Genomic DNA, 13,579 nt, shown 5'->3' with positions numbered 1-13,579 from the left:
TTACTGTTGTTACTTTATTAGTTATAGTACCTATGCATACAAAAGTACATTTTCCCCCATTTAGTAAATAGCAAGGAAGAATGGATTATTTTCACAAATCCAAAAAAATTGTACCTGCCTAAAATGGTCAACTCATAAATAATATTAAAGTGTTTTATCAAGCCTGAAAGTCTTCTTTGCTCATTAAAATTATGTCTGTTCTCAAAAGCCTATAACTTTTTTACTTTCAGTACATTCTGGGTTAGAGTACTATTGCTACATTTGGTAGCATGAACATTTAACATTTTATTTTAAAATGAACAAGTGATAACTCTGACTCGAAACTGGCTTTTCTTCATTTTTCTTTGTACTTGGGATGATCAAAACATTTTCTTTATAATGTATGCTCTGGGTTAGAAAAAGTGATTATACTGTATTTTTGTTTTAAAGCTGTTGTATTTTTAATAATCATTTTGTTCTGTCCTCTACCTCAATTTGCTATAGAATGTCTTTCAATCTTCCTTGGCCAGACAGAGCATGTACAGAGCGGTAAGCCAATGAGTAGAGCAGCTTTACGGGACCATCCTTTTCTTTAGCATGCCTCATGCTGTCTATAAGCCTCACACTGTCTTGGCTTAAATTTGATGCAGCTGTTTTCAAATGCTGAATTTTTCTTATTCTGCTTTTAGGAGTGTGTGATATTGATTGAGCTATATTTGTTTTTTGGCTTGATCATTTTAATTTTTTTTTCCTTGCATGCTTCTTTATATCTCCCATTCCTCAGATGAAAATCAAGTACATTCAAATCCAAGAACTTCATAAAACCTGCAGTTTTTATTCTGAAAGAGAGGAGTGAAACAAAGAAAATAATTAGTCTCAGAGTTGGCAGAGTGTTAGCATTGGAGATCATGTATTTCTATTTCCTGCCCTAACAGTATAGAGTATTATTGCACCTAACAAAGGGCATTGTTCATAGTTCAAAATTGTTGTTAATTCAAGTATATTATGTAATTTTATGATTTTTTAAAAAGATTTTTCTTAATTAGATTTGTATATTTAGGTTGGTGACTTCACATATCTAAATCAGTTCCAAAGAACCACAATTCTTTAGCTTTCCATGAAAGAAATTAGGTCATGGTGGACATGTTAATGTATAATCCATCCCTTCTCTGTCCCTAGTAACATGTGGTACTTGTCATTAGATTATAGAAGTCTAAAGTTTAAAAATCTACTGAACCTTCAATTAGGGTGCACAGAAGAACTCTACTAACTTAATACCTTTATATAGCTTTGTAGTTTTTATACCTACAGCATTTTTCTGCAGTTTTTTTTTAAGTTTATTCTGAAAGAGAGAGAGAGAGAGAGAGAGAGAGAGAGAGAATCCCAAGAAGGCTCCATGCCGTCAGTGCAGAGCCCAATGTGGGGCTCAATCCCAAGAACCATGAGATCATGACCTGAGCCAAATCAAGAATCAGACACCTAACCAACTGAGCGACCAAAGTGCCCCATTAAGCAGTTTAAATTAGAATATCAATTAGAGCAATATCTATGGAGATTTTAAAAGAAATTCTAGTTGTATTTTAAATATAAATTAAGCTTTGGAATTATGGAGTTGAATTTTTCTTTGGTCATTTCAATGTTTTCAGTGACTAGAAGTAACATTTTTAAAAGCACTAGTTCACTGTTAACTTAGTGGTAAGAGTTTTTATTTACTGTAACTATTCCTGCACAATGCCATTTACAGAGCTTCTATTACAGTTTTACCTGAGACTATTTTAAAGGCATTTGCTTCTTTTAAAATTATAATGTTTGTGAATCATCTTTCTACCTTTTCTTGTTATAGGACCATTGAATTAGTCTAATTTTAACTCCCAGGTTTTCTCCCAAATTCTTAAATTTATAAAAATTTAACTTATTTTCTCTGATCTACAGGTAAATATATCTATTTTGAAAATAGAATTTAGTGAAAAGTTAGAATTGGGTTTCTTTCTGAGCTCAGTAAATAAATTAGAACCTGGTCAAAATATGTTATAGATATTTCTGTTATTACTTCAACTAAAAAAGTATAAATATACTGCTTTTTAAAAAGAGTACAGTGAATTTCATTAATTTTTAAATTGTTTTAAATGTTTATTTATTTTTGAGAGAGAGAGAGAGAGAGAGAGAGAGAGACCGAGTACAAGTGGGGGAGAGGCAGAGAGAGAGAGGGAGACACAGAATCCACAGCAGGCTCCAGGCTCCTAGCTGTCAGCACAGAGCCTGAAATGGGGCTTGAACCCCACGAACTGCCAGATCATGACCTGAGCTGAAGTTGGCGCTTAATGGACTGAGCCACCCAGGCGCCCCAAATTTCATTAATTTTTAGCCAATATTTAAGAATAACCCAGTAATCTTTAGCAATCTTTATAAAAACTGCCTTGTATTATAAATGTAGATCAATAATGATTAGTTTTTTTAAAACTTTTCACTTTGCATACTTGAATTCTGGTTCATGCATTTACTATAAACATTATCCTTGTTACTTTCAACGTTACATCGGTTTAATTATGCTTTAATGTCAGGAGAGAACCAATAATTTAATCATAAATTTTTATAATCTAGATGGCACTAAAGTATTTTTAGACAAAGCTGTATTATCTTTGTCTTTTATAATAAGTAGGCTGATTCTGAGTTTCATAGGTATTTGAATTATTTATTTCACTTTGTCTAATGAGTATAGTTTGATAATTTACTGGATAACTTTACATTAGATATGTTTTAACATAAAATGATTTTATGATTTAACTTAAACTGTAAATTATGTATTGATTAGTTTATAATTCCCAAAGAATGTTATACATTTAGCTCTCATTGGTTTTTCTAGTAAGTGTTCCATTGAGGAATGTTTTGGGGGAAGTAAGGATTTAAGTAAGCCTCATTGAACAAAATTAGGTTATGATAAGATTTTGATTGATGATATGTATTATTTAAAATACATATTTTATCTCTATATTCTGGAAAAATTGAATTTAAGATTAAAGACGTGTAACCCCAATTTTTTCCATGTTGGACTATCTCTTGATATATGATCAATCAATAAATAAAAATAAGCCAGTTTTTCTTCATTGTAGATAATCTTGATGGAACCTTTATCTTACAAATATACAGTGCTTTTTCCACAAAAACATGTATTTTGTTGAAATATTTTAATTTTTCTTCTTGGTTTGTTTGAGATTACCTGAAAAGTACTGAGGTATAAATTTTTATAGTAAAAAGAGGTTATACTTCCTGCAAGAACTAATCAAGTTTATTGTTTATGCTTCTGCCACTTGAAAAAGAAAGGCAGATTAATTTTCATGGTTTATTTACATTTATGTAAAAGAACTAGTAGCATGTTAGTTTCTATTAAAGCAAAAGTAATAGTAAAAAGAAAAAAGGAGGATTATAATGTGAGCATTGGGTAATATATAGAATTGTTGAATCATACTGTACAACTGAAACTATGATTTAAAAAAATGGGAGGAAAAATCCCATTTTATATCCCCCCAAAATCCCCCCAAATTTTTGCCCCATATAAGAAAACCTTAACACCCCTCCTAGAATTGGAGTATTCAGTTCCATAATCTATTTTACCTAACAGACATGTGCATAGTACTAGCTAGATGCCAGGCATTGTTCTAAGAGCTTTACAAAATATTAACTAATTTAATTCTCACAGTAACCTTGAAGGGTAGGTACTGTTGTTAACTACCACTTTACAGATATGAAAATAGAATCACAGAGAGGTTAAACGACTTCCCTAAAGCTACACAGATCTAAGCACTAGTTCTAATATGAATAATAAAATTGTTTTAAAATTTAATTTTTACAGATTGAAAACATTCAGCCTGTCAAGACATTCTGCCACTTTTGCTAACATAATTTCCTATCTTGTTACAGTTTCCTTAACATAGATAGCTATTCTAAAGCTGGGTGGTATATGGGGGTGAGGAACAAAGAATGTATACATTTTGTATAAATATTCAAATGATACTTGGTAAAAATGATAATTTTTAAGTGATAATTTCCTCTCTAAAATTCTTTGAATATAGGCATGTGAGCAGCAGTGACAGAGTGGGCAAGCCTTACCGTGGTGTAAAGCCTGTTTTCAGCATTGGGGATGAAGAAGAATACGACACAGGTGTAGTAATACACTTATCTGTAGATGCTTTCCTTAGGCACCAGGAATGACTATAGAGATCATTCTGAGACTAGCTGAACTTAAAAAAAAAAAAAAAAAGACACAATGAAATTCTGTAGATGAGATTGGAGAGTCTGTTCTTTTTTCCTAAGTTTTTTCTAGTTTTTTTCCTAAGAGTTTGGTTTTAGACCTCTTAAGTTATGCCTGTTAGAATTCAAGCAGAAATGCTGAGTAGGCATTTGATTATAGGAGTCTTTAGATGAAGAGAGGTCTAATAACGTGGTGCTGATCTGGGAATTATCCATATTGAAATAGTATTTAAATCCATGGGATTTTATTTAAATCCCCTTGATCCACCCACCTGGGAGATTGAGAGCTGTGGGACTAAAGTTCAAGGAATTCCAAAATGGAGACATCTGGAAAGAGCCTTTTTAAATTCGAGGTAATATTCTAAAAGGCCACAAGGTGGGGATATTGTACCAGGCAAATTGTATCATCGTCTGTGGTTGTCTTTATATTTTAAAAAATTATTTATTAGTTTGCTTCATAATGCTGCTGCCAAGATTACCCTGGTTAAGTAATAATAACGAATGTTAATCTGTGTATTGGGTTAGAAAAAATAAAGCAGTAAATCAATGTAGCAAATAAAAGAAAAAACCTTCCCAAATTTCTCCTTGTTTTTTCTACTTAGTAATACATGCTGTATATTTTCCATCTCAGCCCATATTCCACCTTAGTTCTCTTTCTATCACATAAACACACCATAATTTATTTAATCAGTCTTTCAAAATTCACACTGGTAGTTTTTCAGGTTTTTTGTTTGTTTCAAATGGCAATAGATATTTTTATACATAACTATCTGAACTTTTGTAAGTACACACAGAGGCTATATTCTTAGCAGTAAGATTAATACATTATAGGGAGCCACATTTGACATTTTAATAAATATTTACAAAATCACCTTCCTAAAAACTTGCATTGAGGTAAATGAAATTTTCTGTGTGCTATTTCTCATTGTTTCTTTTTCTCCACTCCCTTCTATTTTTGTTGCTATCTTCCTGTTATTTATCAGTCTGTCCCTGAATATTTCGGCTCCTTTCTTTAATAACTTTCATTTCAACTCTTTTAATTCCCAAGAGGCAAATGGATGGATAAATTATAGTATACATACATGTGTCATATATTTATGCATATATTTGTATTTGGGAAATTGTACAGTAATGAAAATGAGAACACTAGAGCTATGTGTATCAACATGTATAAATTTTACAGTGTTCAGAGTGAAGAAGCAGTTGCAGAAGAATACAGTTGAAAGGTCTACTATTTATATAAATGTTACTGCTACTGTAGAGATTTTTACTTATTTATCCAAGGATGGATTTTTGTTGTTTTTCTTAAAGTCAAAAAACAGCGAGAGAAAAAGAACTCTAACATCTTTGCCCTCAAGATAGATGCTTATTATTGGACAATTTAGCCATCTTTCTATAGTCTAGACATAGATTAGAGTCATGTTACATAAAGCAAAAAAGTTGAAATTCCTCAGGCAGTGTAGTCTTTAAAAAATTTATTTACATTATTTATTTTTTGTTTTATTTTTTTAAATCTTTGACAGAGAGAGAGAGACAGAGCGTGAGCAGGGGAGGGGCAGAGAGAGAGAGAGGGAGACACAGAATCCAAAGCAGGCTCCAGGCTCTGGGCTGTCAGCACAGAGCCCGACGTGGGGCTCCATCTAACGGACTGTGAGATCATGATCTGAGCTGAAGTCGGGTGCTTAACTGACAGAGCCATCTAGGCACACTTACTTACTTACTTACTTACTTAATTTATTTATTATTTAAATTTTTTTTTAAATATTTATTTTCGAGAAAGAGAGAGACAGAGCATGAGCAGGGGAGGGGCAGAAAGAGAGGGAGATGCAGAATCTGAAGCAGGCTCCAGGCTCAAGCTGCCAGCGCAGAGCCCAACGCAGGGCCCGAACCGACAAACCATGTGATCATGACCTGAGCTGAAGTCGGATGCTTAACTGACTGAGCCACCCAGGGTCCCCTATTTATTTTTTATTTAAGTATAGTTGACACACAGTGTTACGGGGTATTCTTAGTATTTTCACCTGACTTTCTTACCATGTAGCCTAATGCTTCATAATATTTCTGTATTATGCCAGTGGCATAAGGAAACATAGTAAACAGGATTTGAATTGTTTTTTTCTTTTCCCCCAACCTGTATGCTTAAAATACTCATTTTTTTTCCCCCAGCTATTAAGGAATGTCTCATTTTTAAAGTTGGTAATTCCCACTTTTAACACTTTAAACTCTTTCAGATGAAATTGACAGCTCTTCAATGTCAGATGATGACAGAAAAGAGGTTGTAAACATTCAGACTTGGATAAACAAGCCAGACATCAAGCATCATTTTCCTTGTAAAGAAGTGAAAGAAAGTGGACACATGTTTCCTAGGTACTTTTTTAAATGCCTTCTTCAGAAGTAAAATTAAATTTGGGGAATAAAAAACTTAACCACAGGAGAAATTTTCTTTAAGTACAATAAGATATAATTTTCCTTTGTCAACTTGTATTATGTGTCTTGATTTTTAAAATATCTTTAATCTCCATACAGAGAAAGACAGATACCATATGGTCTCACTCTTATGTGGATCCTGAGAAACTTAACAGGAACCCATGGGGGAGGGGAAGGAAAAAAAAAAAAAAAAGAGGTTAGAAAGGGAGAGAGCCAAAGCATAAGAGACTGTTAAAAACTGAGAACAAACTGAGGGTTGATGGGGGGTGGGAGGGAGGAGAGGGTGGGTGATGGGTATTGAGGAGGGCACCTTTTGGGATGAGCACTGGGTGTTGTATGGAAACCAATTTGTCAATAAATTTCAGGAAAAAAAAAAAAAACCAAAAAAAAAAAAAAATAAAAAAAAAAAAAATAAAAAAAAAAATATCTTTAATCTAATTTTTTATTTTGAAATATTCTAAAAAGTTGAAGAAACAGTACATTGAACATCTTTATAAGCCTCTCTCAATTCACCAGATTTTAATTTCTTTTTGTGTTTTTCCAATCTATTTATATATCTATTTATAGACACACATACACATACAGTTCTCTCTTGTCAAGCCATTCAGAAGAATCTTACAGATATGACCCTTAAGCCCCAAAAATGCTTTAGTGTAAATCTCCCAAGAATATGAGCATTCTCTTATACAACTTCAATAGCATTATGACTTTTTTAAAAATAGCATTATCACTCTTTAAAAACTTTAAAATGAACATCATTTAACATACATGTCACACTCAGATTTTTCAGAGTGCCCCCAAAGTATTATTTATAGTCATTTTTTCCTTTTTGATCCAATAGCTAGTCAGGGTTCCTGCATTGTATTTGCCTGTCAGTCTCTTTAGTTTCAGCCGGTGTGCAACAGTACTTCTGCCTTACCACCATCTCCCCTTTTCTGCATGATGAATGAATCTTTTGAGGCTAGGCTGTGTATTCTGCAGAGTGTCCTGCGTTTTGGACTTTTATAGTTTTACTGCACAGTAAAACCTTGGTTTGCGAGCATAATTCGTTCTGCAAACAAGTTTGTAATCCAGAGCACTCGTGTATCAAAGCGAATTTCAGGAACCATTGGCTCAGTTGCGATCATTTGATGTTTGGCATCATGTACTACTCGTAAGACATCGCTCATTTATCAAGTTAAAATGTATTAGAAAGGTTTGCTCGTCTTCTGGGACACTCATGAACAAGTTACAATCCAAGATTTTACTGTATTACATAAATGTGTATGAGTATATCATTGCATTACATTAAAAGTGAGGTAAGACACAGGGAGGGGGTGTGTTAATAACACCATGCCCATTTTACCTTCAAGATCCAGTTACAGAATATTATAAAATACGTAAGGCAGCCCAACTATTGCTTAGTGGTCTTTGATGTAAAGTATACACTATGGTATAGTGACTGAGAGTAGTTTATGAATATAGGCAGTATTGTGAAAAAGTTTGAAAAGGACTGTATTCCATATACCATATAGAATAGATTCTAAAAATATTATTTTAATGATTTCTAATAGTATTGTACTTTTTATTACATAAAATAGAAACTTTGCTCTTAAACAGTTACAGGATTTCCTATTAATAAAATGTTAATTTTCCATACAACTAAAGGAAAATTAAGAACTTTTATTGGGTAGTTTATTTGTTTATAGATGATTCATTTTAATTCAAAAGTAATTTCATCTGGAGTTGAATATTTTTTTGGTTGAAGTAACAGCTGTTTTGCATGACGTGTCTAAAATTCTTTTTGTTGTTTAATGTTTTTTTTTTTTTTTGCCTCTTAAGTCATCTGTTGGTTACTGCAACACACATGTACTGTTTAAGGGAGATTCTTTCACGGAAAGGATTGGCTTATATACAGTCTCGACAAGCACTAAATTCCGTAGTTAAAATTACATCTAAAAAAAAGCATCCTGAGCTAATTACTTTCAAGTATGGAAATAGCAGTGCTTCAGGAATAGAAATCTTGGCAATTGAAAGGTAAGATTTTCTTAGAATGGTATTATCTGAATTATTGAATTAGTTCATTATTAAACACTGTTTCTCTCTTTTGGAGAATAGATGGTGGCATAGGCTACTTGAGCCACTTTTAATTAGTATTCTTTGCTTACCTTTTTCTTCCATACCCTTAATCATATGTCAATTAGTTATTAACACATGGTTTCAGTAAGTTTCATAGCTAATTTCATTAACTTTTTGACAGAAGGGTCCTTATACTATTGCTGCACTAAATGCTGGTTTATCAAATAAGAAGCTTGTCTCAGAATATAAGTCAGTGTTTCTACTTCCATTCATCAAAAAATTCTTCTTTTGAAAAAATATCCATGAAGTAAGCAACGTGCTGAGTGTTATATTTAATTTACAATCTGGCACAAACTCCTTATCTTATTGTGGACCCGTGACAAAACAGTTCATGGATGGGCATCAAGGGCCATAGGACCTCACTTATCTGGAAACTAAACCATCTTTATAATCCTATAAAAATGTGAAGCCCAGAGGAGTTGAATGACTTCCAAATCCTCACACCTTGCTTGTGACAGGACCAAATGGAGCTCCATTTCTGGTCTCCAGATCTCTGGTTCCTTCCATTTGGCTATGAAGAGTCACCAGCTTGCACACTTAGATTTTCTTTCTTTCAAAATATGCTTTCATGTATGTATTGAAATAAGTTATGGGGAGTAAATATGAGGGTATGTCTGCTGGCTTTGTAGGTTAGGGGAAGCTTTGCATTGGAAGTGTCACCTAAGCTGAGGCCTGAAGGGAAAACAATTTATGTTAATATATATGTATATTTTTCCCCCCTTAGGTATTTGATTCCAAATGCAGGAGATGCTACTAAAGCCATTAAACAACAGATCATGAAAGTTTTGGATGCTTTGGAAAGTTAATATAAGAGAGAATTATTTCAAAAGAAATTAAGGCAACCAAGAGAAAGAAACATGGACATACTTTCCGGATTGCGTACTAACAGAAGACCTTTCATTTGCTCATGGGGGTGCTTGAATTGCAGGTCTAAGTGTAAATTATTATAATCAATTTCTAGACAGTTAAAATTTTACTTAAATTTTCTTTTGCATTTTTGGTTTTGTAAAATGATTTATAAAGGTCAGTTATTAAATGACTTTGAGGTAACTGACCCTCTACCCTTGTGAACTAAGGGTACAGAATGCAGTTCTGTTTTGAAGAGCTGTGTTTTAAAAGGGAATATGCATCACTTTCAGATTTAAAAACATCCATGCACATATATACTTGCAATGTCTTCACTGAAAATTAGAGATAGAATTAGTTGAAGAGACCCCTTTAATTGCTACATTTAGTTTTATCCACTTGGCAGTATCAGAAACTGAAAGTATTACATAGATTAATAATTAGCTTGCTGTTTCTGTTCTTAAAAAATGTGAAATGTTTTTAACGAAGCAGATAAAGATTCCAGCCAACCCGGAAATGCAGTCCAGCTAGTGAAATGTTGGAGTATCAGTCTCTAAATCATCTTTTCCCATTAGCTAATGATTTGAACACTGAGTGCTTCAGATCTTAAACTTCATCCTACTGGTTTCTAAGGAGCAGTTAAAATTATAAGTAGGTAGGCGTATTAAGATTAAAATAAACATTTGGGGGACAGAGTTGTATCTATAAAAATGTCATTGGTCTTTATTACAAGTGGAATATTTGATTTGGGATATTTCAGAACAGCTGTTGTGCACACATTGATTTATCCTTACTGAGATTATGGTCTGTGACCACAACGAATATCCACTTAAATAAAAGCCAAATAATCAGAGAGCTATATAAACTACAATTGTTTTATCAGCTCTTTCTGAAATTTCTTACTCTTCTTTGGTTTTTGTCTTCTGTTCCAGTGGTTCGAAACTATTTTTATGTTCTTAATCTGACAGAACTAAAAAGTGATCTGCTTTACTTTGCAGCTTTCTCAATTTAATTTATTGAGGTCTATATTAGACACATCTGGTGAGAGAAATTGGGAACATGTTTGGGGCTATGGAAGGACTCCTTATAAAGTGTTTTTGGGAAGTAGTAAATCCTAACAATCTGCTATGTCCTAAAACGCAATGGATTATCTCTAAGGGGTTTATAGGAAAAATATTTAGATGTACACTGTTTATAGCCAGTTATTTTAATTTACTTAATGGAAATCAAGTGAATAACAGGCAACATAGTTCAAGATATTTTATTCTAATACCTAAATAAAAGCAGTTTCTTGAGTGGTTGAAGACATTTGCGTGAAATTGCACCTGGTGCATACTATATTTATGACTTTACCCACAACGGTTGTGTTGCTTTCTTTTTCTTTTCTTTTTTTCTTTCTTTTTGGTGCCCCCTTTACAAATGCCGTGAAGTCTCCATTTTTTGCCCATTTCAGCCATGGGACTTTTTTCATAATATTAATGTAAAGATGTTTGTGTTACTGTTTATAAAATTACAATTGTAAATAAACCAATACAATTTGCTCAGAACTTTGTTCTTAATGACAATCTCTCTCCCTCTCCCTCCCTCCCCCCGCCCCCATTTGCAAATCTGTGTAGATAACACAAAATTAGAAATTTGAGGACTATCCTTCAGTGGAATTTAATGTTCAGGTTTTAAGTTTGAAAGTATTAGATTCCTGTTTGTGTTCATCTGTATAGGGAGGGGGAAAGAGTTAGTTTAAAACTAATGACATTAAATTCCACATGAATAAATTACTACCTTTAACCACTTAAATTCTCAGAACTTTAGTTTCTTCTTCTGAAATAACATCACAGTTACTAATCATGAGTATGAAATAAAAATACATTTTGTTGATTGTACTAGGCACTTACAAGGCTGCTCATCCTCCCTTAACTGGCCCACTAAGTACAGAACTAGAATTCACTATGGGATACTCACCTCTTACTGACTCTCAAGGATTGCAGAGTTTGCAACATTATGAGATTGTTACTATTTTCTGTATTTCCAAGATTAGAAAATCAAGGCTGAAAGAAATTGAGTTAATGAAAAGGGAAGGTATCCCCTCTTCCCTCCCTACTCCCTGAGAATTATCACTTAAGATAACGAATCACTTCAGGGCACCTGGGTGGCTCAGTCAGTTAAGTGTCTGACTTTGGCTCAGGTCATGATCTTACGGTTCACAAGTTCTGACTCCTGCATCGGACTTTCTGCTGACAGCTCAGAGCCTGCTTCAGATTCTGTATCTCCTTCTCTCTCTCTCTGTCCCTCCCCCACTTGCTAGTGTGCTCTCTTTCAAAAAGAAATAAACATTAAAAAATTGTTGAAATATAACCTACATACCATAAAGTTCACCTTTTTGAAGGGTCTACAAAGTGCTTTTTAGCAAATTCAGAGTTGTGCAATCATCACAATTATTTAATTTCAGAACATTTGGTTGCTCAAAAAAGAAACTCATACCCATTAGCAGTTACTCCGCTTTTCCCTCCAGTCCTTGGCAGCTGCTAATTTCCTGTCTGTCTTAGTGGATTTGCCTCTTCTGGACATTTCATGATAAAAGGAATCATTACAATAAGTAGCTTTTGTGTCTGGCTTACTTCACTTAGCATGATGTTTTCAAGCATCATCCTTGTTGTAGCATGTGTCAGAATTTCGTTCCTTTTTAAGGCTGAAGAATATTCCATTGTATGGCTATATCACATTTTATTTATCCATTCATCACTCGATGGACATTTGTGCAAAGCTCTAAGCCCAATTTGGTAATTCCCAAGTTTGATCTTTTGTTTGGAGTACCATACATTCCCCTAAGATCTCATCCACTTTGACAGTTTCTGTTCTTATTGTGGAGATGATTCCAATTCTAATTTTCAGCCCTTCATCTATATTAGTCATTTGTATAACTACCTCACCCTGAAAAATTGAACTTAGGCCCCCCCAGACTGACTTCTATATGAAGAGTGATTGGAGGATAAGATGCTGAGGGAAAGGAGGCCAGTTGCCTAAAAGTAGTCTCCCCAAAATGAGAAAGGCCTAGCCATGAATGGTGGTCACAAGGACAGAAAAGGAGGCAGCAATCAAGGGGTACTGCAGGAAAGTAAGAAGGGCCCTGTTCTTAACCAGAGGTGGAGGAGAAAAGACTTGAATGATCTACAGAAGTGATTTAGATTTTCCAGGGGAGGGCATGAGGAGTTAGGAGAATTGGAAAACAGCATAAATGGTGGTGCCTATATGTAAGAGGAAAGCTGGGAGAAGCTCTTTTTATTTTATTTTTTTCTAATTTTATTTGTGAGAGACAGAGACAGCATGAGTGGGGGAGGAGCAGAGAGAGAGGGAGACACAGAATCCGAGGCAGGCTCCAGGCTCCGAGCTGTCAGCACAGAGCCGACCTGGGGCTCGAAGTCACAGATTCTGAGATCATGACCTGAGCCGAAGTCAGAGGCGTAACCGACTGATCCACCCAGTTGCCCCTGGGAGAAGCTCTTTTAGAGATGATAAAATTAGTTTCAGATGGTTGAGTTTAAATTGATGTCAAGACGTGTAAACAGATGGCTTTCGGGCAGCTGGAGATGCTGGAATAGATCCTCTGGAGTAAAAGTAGAAATCTGATCAGTACTAGCCTGGCAATGGTTATTAAAACTGTGAGACATGGTTGGCACTTCCAGCTTTTGATCTGGGCTCTGGAGATTCATTTAGTGTAGTCATTTAATTCTTTGGCTACTTTTCAAGTGGCAGATAAAAGGGAATATGGAAACGTGAAGACAGAGCTGTGTGGTTGAAGAGTCAGAGTGAAGTGACAGGACTGTGCAAACTCGGTCATCCAGCCTCTCACCTTCTGCCTCTGAATCCTCTCGTGTTACAGATGATGAAAAGGTCCTGAGAACGAGATGATTTGCCTTAGGTATTAACATCACATCAGTGTCAGAGCCAGAACTGGAACCGTGAC

The 13,579-nt window shown here is 34.4% G+C and overlaps 1 protein-coding gene across 2 annotated transcripts in view; it reads left to right on the top strand.

Moving 5' to 3' along the window:
* The window catches only part of TBC1D23 (TBC1 domain family member 23), a 60,755-nt gene extending 49,590 nt beyond the window's left edge, over positions 1–11,165 (top strand). The window contains exons 15-19 of one of the 2 annotated variants that reach the window (XM_047874983.1): positions 484–528; positions 4,050–4,138; positions 6,459–6,594; positions 8,476–8,670; positions 9,497–11,165. In XM_047874983.1, coding sequence (XP_047730939.1) covers positions 484–528; positions 4,050–4,138; positions 6,459–6,594; positions 8,476–8,670; positions 9,497–9,578 — 547 coding nt within the window. In that variant the 3' untranslated portion in view covers positions 9,579–11,165. The remainder of the gene's footprint in view (positions 1–483; positions 529–4,049; positions 4,139–6,458; positions 6,595–8,475; positions 8,671–9,496) is intronic. The other variant, XM_047874985.1, reaches the window with a different exon arrangement.
* Positions 11,166–13,579: the final 2,414 nt, after the last annotated feature.

The sequence above is a fragment of the Prionailurus viverrinus genome, chromosome C2, assembly GCF_022837055.1.
Source record: "Prionailurus viverrinus isolate Anna chromosome C2, UM_Priviv_1.0, whole genome shotgun sequence".
Classification (NCBI taxonomy): domain Eukaryota; kingdom Metazoa; phylum Chordata; class Mammalia; order Carnivora; family Felidae; genus Prionailurus; species Prionailurus viverrinus.
Note: the sequence above shows the minus strand (reverse complement) of the source record. Positions and strands in the feature narration are given on the sequence as shown.